This window comes from Coenobita brevimanus, chromosome 77, assembly GCF_032717465.1.
Source record: "Coenobita brevimanus isolate Jiangsu-jjx chromosome 77, ASM3271746v2, whole genome shotgun sequence".
Lineage (NCBI taxonomy): Eukaryota > Metazoa > Arthropoda > Malacostraca > Decapoda > Coenobitidae > Coenobita > Coenobita brevimanus.
The window spans coordinates 4,838,405-4,849,403 of NC_137030.1; the positions used below are offsets into that span (position 1 = coordinate 4,838,405).

The 10,999-nt window shown below is 37.6% G+C and overlaps 1 protein-coding gene across 1 annotated transcript in view; it reads right to left on the reverse strand.

Moving 5' to 3' along the window:
* Nucleotides 1-9,464: 9,464 nt before the first annotated feature.
* The window catches only part of LOC145408432 (uncharacterized), a 39,383-nt gene continuing 37,848 nt past the window's right edge, over nucleotides 9,465-10,999 (reverse strand). Inside the window, exon 7 of the mRNA XM_080279161.1 lies at nucleotides 9,465-9,712. Coding sequence (XP_080135287.1) covers nucleotides 9,478-9,712 — 235 coding nt within the window. The 3' untranslated portion in view covers nucleotides 9,465-9,477. The remainder of the gene's footprint in view (nucleotides 9,713-10,999) is intronic.

Genomic DNA, 10,999 nt, shown 5'->3' on the forward strand with positions numbered 1-10,999 from the left:
AATGAAGAGATTAGTAGGCAATTCTCTGTAATTTTATTAGGGCTTCATAGAAAACAGAATGGAAAAAAAAAAAGCCTGCATATAATGAGGACGTTGTTAATATTGTTGATGTGGTTGGTCTGGTGAACTGGAGACCATAAAACTTTATCTTTAATTTCGGAACTCTTTTATTATCTTATTTATTTTGTAAGATGTTGCAGTTTGTATGTTTTGTGCTTTCACTCATCCATTTATCTCTTCATCTCGGGTGCATTTCTTTCATTATATTCTTGCCATCTCCTAAAAAATTGTATTCATCTCAGGGTAGACTTTACGAACCAGAGGGGTATGATACAACCTTAACTAACTCCTTCAGTATAAAAGGCCTTTCCTAAGCTGAGCTAAATCACATGGTATAGCAAGAATAGAATATAAATGATGTCCTAGGGCTGGACAGATTGATGCTATACTGTACAGACTCATAGTGGGAAGTAAATGTCATATAAATTTTATTACTGTTTACAAGTACTGTAATCTGTGTCAAGTTGTGTACATATGTGAAATTATTATTGAAGTGTAAGTTTTTGCATAGACGAATTATAATTGAAATACATTTTCCTCTTTTACCTTCTCATGGTTGGGAAAACCCATGGTTTCTATACCATCAACTGCTAGACAGTTGTATTCTGCTTACAGTATGCCAGAGGATGCTGAGTGTTAATACTGTCTTATGTTGGAGACAGCTCTAGCATTTTGCTCATCTAGCTGTAGTTAATTGTATTCTGCTCAGAGTGGGCTATAGAAGCCTGAGGTACAAAGTTACCATTAACCCTCTTATATTCTGTGCACTAGCATGTGACACCCACATCTCCTGTTGGAAAACACACCTTGCATTTAACTTCCCAGCCACCCACCTGGGTCATTTTTGCATCAGTTCCACAGCCCACTCTTAGGATTGTTGATCCCACTCGGGTTTTAGACTCTGCCATTACTTGGTTGTGGACAGGCCATAGAAACCTTGTGGTTTACTTGTACTGCCTGTGATTAGTTAAGAATTTGTGGTGCCAGTGGTGTTCTCAGAATGCAGAGACTAATGAACAAAAGTCTTGAGAGGATAGATAAACGTGACAATTATTCCACTCTTCTCATGTCTTACGCAGGGTTGGTTAATGAAAAAGAAAAATTCCAGGGCTGATGAACGAAATGAAAACAAGGAAAAAATCACATGAGGTTTACAATGCTGTAAAATAGTGGTCCTTTATATCTGGGTTTTCAGATAAGAAACAGAGTTGCATGGATCAGTGGCTGTTTTCACAAGAGGCTTCCTACTATCTGTTCCTTAGTCATATATGATGCCTAGTACTGTACATATTTTTATTCACTTGTGCCTTACTGGGAATAGCGAAATTGACTGACTAGGAGAAAGTATGTGAGTGAGGTGCAGGGGGAGAGGGGGTGACAAAGGATGAGATGGAGGGATGGGGTGAAGAGATATATGAGTGAGGGAGTGTGAGCTGGAGACAAGGCAGCCAAAAGGCAAAGAACAGGGCAACATGAAAGTGATTTGTTTGGCCACCCTTTGCGGGATTAGGCATCTGGCTTTAGATAGTTAGATCTTACTGGGGCAAACTATTTTGATTCTAAATATATACATCAGTAAAGAACATCAGTGTGTTAAAGACCGTAAAAAATAGCCTTGAAAAGGGTGCTACAAAGCTTTCAATGCCACATAGAAGAGGGAAACTCACTTAACTTTACTATAGCTCTTTTTACCCTAACTTGGGCCCCGATATTTGTCCTTTGCAGCATATTTCACGTAGCTGAGCGACAGAAAAAGACAATGGTACGTCTGTTCATCTTTTCCATTGCTCTTCTTCATGTCTAGCGCCATATTCTCATGATAATCCACTGTTACAACTTGGTGGTCAAAATGAGATGACAGATTTAGGCCACGCTAGAGGAAAAGGTATAATTGGCCGAAAATAGGAGTCATTGGTTTGACTATGTGCAGTGATTCAAATTTAATGCCACTTGTAGTCGATACGAATATAATTACCAAAATCACATCATTAGTGTCTTGGATTATAAATTTTTGCCTGTTGTGGCATAGCAGTGGGGGAGCTTATGAGGATGGGCGTATTTATGTTGTGCAAGAGCAAGAGACAATGTGTTGCAAGATGTGATAAATGTAATATCATTGAATTAGTGTCGACTGTAATGCAAGACAGAATATGATGCCATCTGACAGTTACTACATTGATATTTTTAATTATTCCTTACATACTCGTATTTTAATATTTATTTCTCGGTGAATAAGTGGTCATTGTTTAGTTTAAGGCATTAATTTGTTGAAAATAACGAGGACAAAAGACATGCTGTAGTTGTTTTTTCGAATCTGTGCTCCATAAGGTTAAGTACCCACCGTTTTGAACGATAGGATATGAGCTTAAAAATTAATGTATGATTACTTACTGAAGTAAATTGTATGGTTGTTTTATGTATCGATGGTTTCCAAATACGCAAATTTATTTCATAATTGGATATCAAGTAGTCAGCTGCAATTTACAAAAGCAAATAATGAATGCTAGAACAGGGGTACTCCAAATATTAGTTCAGTGCTGCGTAACTATTATCAGTATAAGATGCTATTGATCCCCTAAACTCTGGATAACACGCAGCATATAAGCAAAAAATTCAAACATTCAGTATTACGGAAAACAGAGAGCCTAATTAGTGTTAATTTTAATGAAAGACTATTATATCATTAGCACGTTCGTTACTTTTTGAATGACCTCAACTGGGTGACGCGTTGTCTGTTTTGGGGGCAAATTATTCGCCAATTTTTGCCCTATTCTATATTCCCCGCAAGTTATAACGATGAGCAGTGATAGACAATATATTCTGGAATACGGTGACGCCGCAATGGAAGTGAAAAGACCACATTAAAAGTGAAAAAAATGTAAAAACAGTGTAAAATTTTGAACCATCCCCGTGCAACCGACCGTTAGAGAAAATTTAAAATCTCGGTGCGTCACTTATGGACATTTATAAAGGAACTGTGGATAATAGAGTGAAAATGGAGGCATATGTGGCGTCTGGATAATCACTGTGGATAATAAGGTAGGTCTGTGTGGATAATTTTGGTTTGTTTCATTTAAATCCGGATATCGCTATAGCGTCAGAATAGGAAGTTTTTTCGCCCCATTTCCCTATTATAGCTATTTATTTTCAATAATAAGCCTTAACATTATCTTTTATGCTATTTATGTCGTTTTAATATCTATATAATGTGCATCAGTAACGTATTAGTGGAGTATTTAGATTTACTATGCAGAATATGTAGGTAAGGAAGAGGTGTAACGAAATATCCAAAGTTTTGTGTGCCAGAAACCAGAATTAAGTGACAGTTTCATTTTGACTTTCACTTGACATGCACTTGGGTTTAGGGTTGATATCGCTTAAATGATAAAAATAATTGTACTTGTTTATAGTGGGCTAAAGTTCGTTCACTTAAATTTGTGGATTTTAGCACTTTTGCAGCTTATATCCTGTCGCTCAGCGGTAGACTATGGTACTACTCTCCATTCTTTCCACAGCACTTCTTCGTGACTAGTACCATATTCTAGTGCTGAAATCTCGGTACAGCTCAGCATTTAATACTGAAACATTTTAAAGCCTAGTGACAGTGAACGGATTATGTAAGTCATAGTAATCGAAATTTGTTAAGGTAATCGGACATTGAATGAGACGAGGTTTTAGTGTCGAGCTTGGTAACACCTCTTCCTTGGCGATTTATTATTTTTTTCCCCTCAGTATGCTCTTGTGTTATTGTTGCAAGGTTAGTCAATATTTCTATCTATCTATCTGTAGCCCGACGCCCTAATCCCGCAAAGGGTAGCCGCAGACAAAACGCCTCCATGTTGCTCTGTTACCCACCATTTGACTGCTCTTCCCCCAACTCACTCCCCCCTCCCTCAGCATTTAAACTATATGAATATCACACAGGAGAATGTTAGGGTTTAATATGCAAAATAAATAGCTAAGGAAGAGGCACGACGAAGACTATGGCTCGTATTCTCATCGGTTGAGGAAACTCCCTAACACCTTTACCTAACCGATTTATTTTATAACATCTTACTGTCATCTTCTGTTATATAAATCCTTCCCATAGCGCCATACCCAGGATAAATAACGTACCAAAGGATTATTGACCAGCCATATCCAGAAATAAGTCGCTAAGGAAGAGGCGTTAGGGAGCTTCCTTAGCCTACGAAAATAGCCTTTGTCACCTAGATACGTATATAGACCGAAAACAGTGAAATAAATGGTGAAGAATAAAGAAAATGATAACCTGTAAAAGCAAATGATACATCGATAGTTATTACTCGTTTTCAGTAAGGTTAGGAATAAAATTTAGCCATGAGCTGGTATATAACTTTATTTTTAGGAAATGCACGCTTTTACACCTCCATATACAGCATTCCCGTGAAGAAAATAAGAGATGAGGGAGTTTGGAAAGTGAGCAAGTTTTTGAAAATCCGAACACACACACACACACACACACACACACACACACGGACGCACGCATCCTTTTAGGGCATACATAATTACTGGAATTCCTGTCGATATGTATGTAGACTATATAGGTGTGCGTATGTATGTACGTAAGTACGTATGTATGTATGTATGTCTGTCTGGTATTGGGTATGTCTTTTTTAGTATAGTATTTGTGTAGTGGATGTTTAAAAGTATGTGTACACACAATTGTGCGTAAAAGACGGTTTATTCAGATTTTTTTTCTGCATTCGTGTGAAAATGGAAGTATTTTGTTTTTAGCGAGTAGGCTATTTGCACATGTAATTTTGAATATACTGTACATGGCTGAATAGGTCTTCGTATATACATAGCTAAGTAGTTTAGCCTATTAGTTTTTATTTTTGCGCTCTCTCTCTCTCTCTCTCGCACACACACACACACACACGCACACACACACACGTTTAATAGTTTCGTATTATTTAAGGTAAATTCGGTCTGAATGTCCGTAAAGACGTTTGAGAGTTAGTGTGTATTTAAATGGATATTTATTGCACACACTCGTTTGAGATACCTTGTGTTTGTGTAAGTAAAACTTGCACACATACACACACTTTAAAAAGAAGTTATTGCACACGTTTGGAATTAATGTGTTTGAATGAAACACAAACACAGCCAAAGAAAATGGGTGATGATAAAACCGTCAACGTGATTATGATCGTTACGAGGAATAGAGAACTTGCATGGAAAAGTGTCTGCAAGTTGGACATGGTTAGATTCGGTACTGGAACAAGCTATTTTGCACACGAGAAAAAATCTGGTACATTCTGTGCGTGTTCAGGCAAACGTCAGAGCAAATGAAAGTGTTATTAAGTGCATCCAGACACGTAAATGCACTTAAAATAGATCTGTAAAACAGTGAAGGATATTTGACCAAAGGTGATTGCAAATGATGGCTTGGAAAACAGGGGGGAACTGATTGAGTACTTTGGGATGAAATGCAACGGGTGTGAGTTGGTATGAAAACTACAGTAGTTTGTAATTAATTCTTGAAACTTCGTATTAAAATCAGATTCTGAATATGCTGTATACCGTATATATTTATTACGTAGCAGTAGAGTGAGACGTGTTATATCAGTGTTAATGTACTTGTCATGGGCTTGATGTCTTTAGGATATTTATTTACATATGCCGTAATATATATTTATAGGATGATTATCCTGTACTGGCTTGGTTGGCAACCTTTGTTTTCGCGAAGAGATAAAAAAAAAATCGTATACTTCCTAGGTTTCCAATCACTCCTTCCTTTCCACTACACTGCTGTTAGGAAGCACCTAATCATGCATGATGATATAACTAAATTGTTTACTACTGTGTTAGTGTAAATTGGTGTTAGATGGAAGTAATAAGGATTGATATTATGAATGAATATATGATTATATTAGTGTGAGTAGGGCTGACAGCATAACTAAATTGTCATGGAGTGCTGTTAGATATAGGTATTATATAATTCACAAATGAGTATACTTATAATGTTAATATTGTATAATTCACAAATGGAGCATACGTATGTTAGAAATAAAATTCACTACGGTAACCTCTTCTCAGATGACGTGTATCTATCTATCTGTCTATCTGTCTGTCTGTCTATCCGTCTATTTCTTGCTATCTCCAGAAAATATTAGTTTAGGAGATATTTTTAATTGGGGGGTCAGGGACACTTATATAACCCTTTCAGTAGCTAAGAAAAAAAAATGTATCATAGTTGAATAAACTCGACGATACAAAGAATATATATACTATTGAAAAACGTCCTTGGACTGAAGGGCCTTACAGAATAAACATAATCACTGGTACTACAGATGTTACGTAAAAGTGATAGCCTACTTAGTTTATATCTGTCTGTCTGTCTCATATCTATCTGTATCTACCTACCTACCTGACAGTCTATCTATCTGTCTGTATCTATCTACCTATCGATCCATCTATGTGCACGTTACAAAAATTACAGAGCTGGTGTTCCGTGTACTACCTAGTACTGATTTGTGAAGTACAGCTAAAATCACAGTCTTGATGGTACAGTATAAATATTACCAAAAAAAAAAAGTACAAATTACCGTACGAACGTTACATAATGTCTAAATTAGGACAGGCTGGGAAACACTGAACAAATTACCGTATGAGCTTCTTAAAGTGATACATATATTAGGCTACTGATGTGATAAATTGTTATATAAACGTTATATAACCTACTATAACTGTAACTGATATACCACATCGTTTAATTAACATGAAAATAATTATAATGATTTTTTTTTTTTTAGAACTGATACATAGATTAGGTTACTGATATGGTAGATGTTACATAAACATTACAGGGGTTGAATACACAAAATTATAATTAGTTTTTATGAATGATACATAGATTAGGCTACTGATAAGATTGTTACATAAACGTTACATAATCTACTGTAAATACCGGTATAAATAAAGATCCAGTTCCATGCATATGCGGTACCATAGCACACATCTACTGTACGTTGTCGTTACTGCGTCACTGGTATTGCTGATATGAGAGATGTTACGTAAAGGATACATAACCTTCTATAAACGTAACTGAAGATGCCACGTCGTTTCATACGCGATACCACACATTTCCATCGTTACTATTGTTACTGTTGCTGGTTTTGCATGGGGTTTGAGGTGTTTAATTCTCGTAGGTAAAGGAAGCCCCCTAACACCTTTTTCTAAGCGATTCTGTTTTGCTTATTGCACCCTACTCTCTTATTTTGCCTTCAGACATCGCTATATTCTGTATAGATAACGTGAAAAAGGATATTAGCTTGCCATATCCAAAAAGTTAATCGCTAAGGAAGAGGTGTTAGGAAGAATGAGCCTAAAATTTAACAGTTTGCAATGTCGTTACCATGAATAACGTTGCAGTGGTATTATTAGAAAATTCATGTTAGGATTGTTAGAGCATTAGTTTTTAGAATGTTGTTACGTTGTTGAAAACTTGTTATCCTAAAGTAACTGTCACAATGTCGTTATTTGTTATCAAGCCTCTCAACGTTACTAATGTTACGGTGGTAATGTTAGCGGCTGTGTAAGTTAGAATGGTTGCACGAACAATAATAATAATAATAATAATAATAATAGAATTGTCAGTGGTAGTGTTAGGGGGTTAGAAATGTGCAAGTTAGAATGGTTGTAGGAATAATAATAATAATAGAATTATTGTACTGTTATAAAAAGACTAATTAAAACTAAAATTATCGTCACGCACGCGTTACCAAACTTCATTCCGTTATTAGCGTTATTAGGTGTGTTTGAGAGATTTTGAAAAGATATAAATGTTAGTGTTAGTTAAATAACATTACTGCTTGATGAAAACCTGTTATATTACGTTACCAAAACATCGTTACTTACTTATGGTATCAGATCAAAAGAGTGTTAGAAATGTTGTTACACTTAATTACTTATAACGTTATTGCGTTAAAAAGCTCTGCAACACAATCCGCCGCTTTTTCACTTATAGTCATATTCTAAATTGCCTTCGGGATTTCGTAGCTTTTCTCCGTTAGCGATTTATTTTGCACAATACGCCATTTCATGCTCCTGTACTCCATTGCATGCTCCTGTTCTCCACTGCGTGCTCCTGTACTCCATTGCATGCTCAGACGTTAGCTGTTTATATCGTCTCAGTAATGACACATATGGATAATGGAATGTGCAGACTAATTCGCTTAGGAGAAGGTGCTGCGAATTAACCATATCCACTTAAAATGCCACCTTAAGTCACACAGGCGTTACCAAGCTTCTCCCACCGTTACTAGCGTTACAGTAGTAGGGTTTGAGGTTACAGAGGTTTGTTTTAGTTACGTTAGTGTTACATTGTTAGATATGTCGAATTTTCCAGGGCACTGTGAAAGTCTCCAATATAAATCCGTTACCATTTCGTTACAAAGGCGTTACCAAGCCTCTCCCACCGTTATTAGCATTGTAGTTTAAGGATAAAATTTGCCGTTACCAGCTCATTGTTAGTTCTAAATTCTCCTCGGGTTACTGAGCATCATCCGTTACTAGGTACGTTACCAATCATCCCCCGCAACCAAATCTTCATTCCCTTAAAGACTGCTCGGCTTTAATGTAACCCAAAGCGTTACCAAGATCCTGTTACGTTGTTTTCATACAGCTAGTACTTTATCGTTGTTACCAAACTTCCAGTGACGTTACCGTACTTAATTTCTTCTCGTTTAGCAGTCCTCACTCACAGTTACCAGGTGTATTACCAAACTATCCTCTCGTTACTAGATCGTTACCAAACCTCCATCCTCGTTACTACCCAGAGAATTCGTTACTAAATGTGTTACCGTACCAAGCCTTCCTTCTCGCTACTACCCCCAGAGACGTTACTAGATGCGTTACCAATCCTGCCTTGTTACTAGATGCGTTAACAGCACACAGTCTTCGTTACTAGATACGTTACCAATCTCCCTTCGTCGTACTAGATGTGTTACCAAGTCTCTTCTCTCGTTACTAACCTTAGAGGCGCTATTAAATTCGTTACCAAGCCTCCCTCGTCGCTAGATGCGTTATCAAGCCCCATTATCGTTACTGTTCCCAGAGGCGTTACTAGATGCGTTACCCTCCCTCCCTCCTCATTACTAGATGCGTTATCAAGCCTTCCTTCACATTACTAGATGCATTACCAAGCCTCCCTCCGTGTTACTAGATGCGTTACCAAGTCTCCCTCCGTGTTACTAGATGCGTTACCAAGTCTCCCTCCATGTTACTAGATGCGTTACCAAGCCTCCCTCCGTGTTACTAGATATGTTACCAAGTCTCCCTCCGTGTTACAAGACGCATTACCAAGTCGTCCTTCTCGTTATTACCCCTAAAGGCGTTACTAGAGGCGTTACCAAGCCTCACCCGTTACTAGTTGTGTTACCAGGCCTGTCTGCGTTATTGTCCCGCGGAAGGCGCACGTACTAACGGCCTTGCGGTGTACTCTCGCTCCTTGCTAATAACGGGCATGAAGGAGTACAAGTGTGTGGGCAAAGGTGTGTGTCCTTCGTTAATTAGTAGCTCGTCTACCTGTCTCATGCCCTTGTGTAACACCTGGGCCGCTTCAGGAGGAAAGGTGTACCCCTGCAGGTGCTTAGGGTACTTGGGGCGTCGAAACCGGCCCTCGGGGTACCTGGTGGAGTGAGATTAGTGTGAGATTAGTGGTGAGATTAGTGTGATTAGTAGTGAGATTAATCAGAACCGGCCCTCAGGATGCCTGGTGGGATGAGATTAGTGGTGTGATTAGTGTGTAATTAATGATGAGATTAGTCAAAACAGGCTCTCGGGATACTGGTGGGGTGAGATGAGTGGTGAGATTAGTGTGAGAGGAGGGAGAGTTGAGAGTATACTTGTATGTGTAGCCCTGAAGGTGCTTTGGGTACTTAATTCCGTCGAAACCGCCCCCGGGGTACCTGGTGCGGTGAGATAATGTGAGATGAGGGAAAGTTGAGGGGATATATGTAGCTACTCTCGCACACACTTGTACACACAGACTCCCCCAGTCAAGACCTTAATTACTTTCCTAAATTACAACAACAACAACTATTATTACTACTACTACTACTACTATTATTATTATTATTATTACTACTACTGCTACTACTACTACTACTACAAAACTAAAGAACTGTGAGACCAAAGAGCAAAACAGTTCCATTAAAAACAACCAAACACCGTATAGGTTTTTATAGCATTAAGACATTTATATAAACATATGACCCAATTTAACCCCGGAACAATTTTTTTTTTTTTTTTTTTTTTTTTTTATACTGACGATGAACAGAGGATAGAAAAACAAGTAATAACAATTCCGTGCAGCAGATTACAGGTGTCCTCCATTCATAAAATATTTGTAACAGTTGGCCTTGAACCGCTGTAGGGAGAAGTTTGGGGGGTAAATTCAGTTCTTAAATACAAACTCCCCATTAATAACAGACCTCTCTAACATTCAGTTACAGAAATGGGAGAAAAGCGTAATATTCACTGAGTTTAGCTGGAACAGTTGCATAAATAAATGGTAGTAATTTTAACACAAATTACCCATTACGAAAAAAAAAGGCCTTTGTAACATTCAAACATTGAAATAATAAAAAAAAAAAAGGTACCTTCATAAGTAAAAAACAGGAATTTGTGAAGGAGGGGAAAAATATATAAACAGCCAATAAAGAGATGAAAAAACACATGCTGTTTGAAGTTATGAGGAAGAACAAAAATACTTCCATTCCAATAAATAAATAAATTACTAAAATAAAATAAAATAACAGTAAAGATAAAAGGAAGTTATTCGCAGCACAACAACACACATAAAAACAAAACGACCCAATTCAGCCTTTAACTACTCTCTTAAACTGCTGAATATTCACCCAATGCAGAGCGGTTCCCAGGGGCTCGGCAGAAACAGGGCTCATTAACCCCCCAA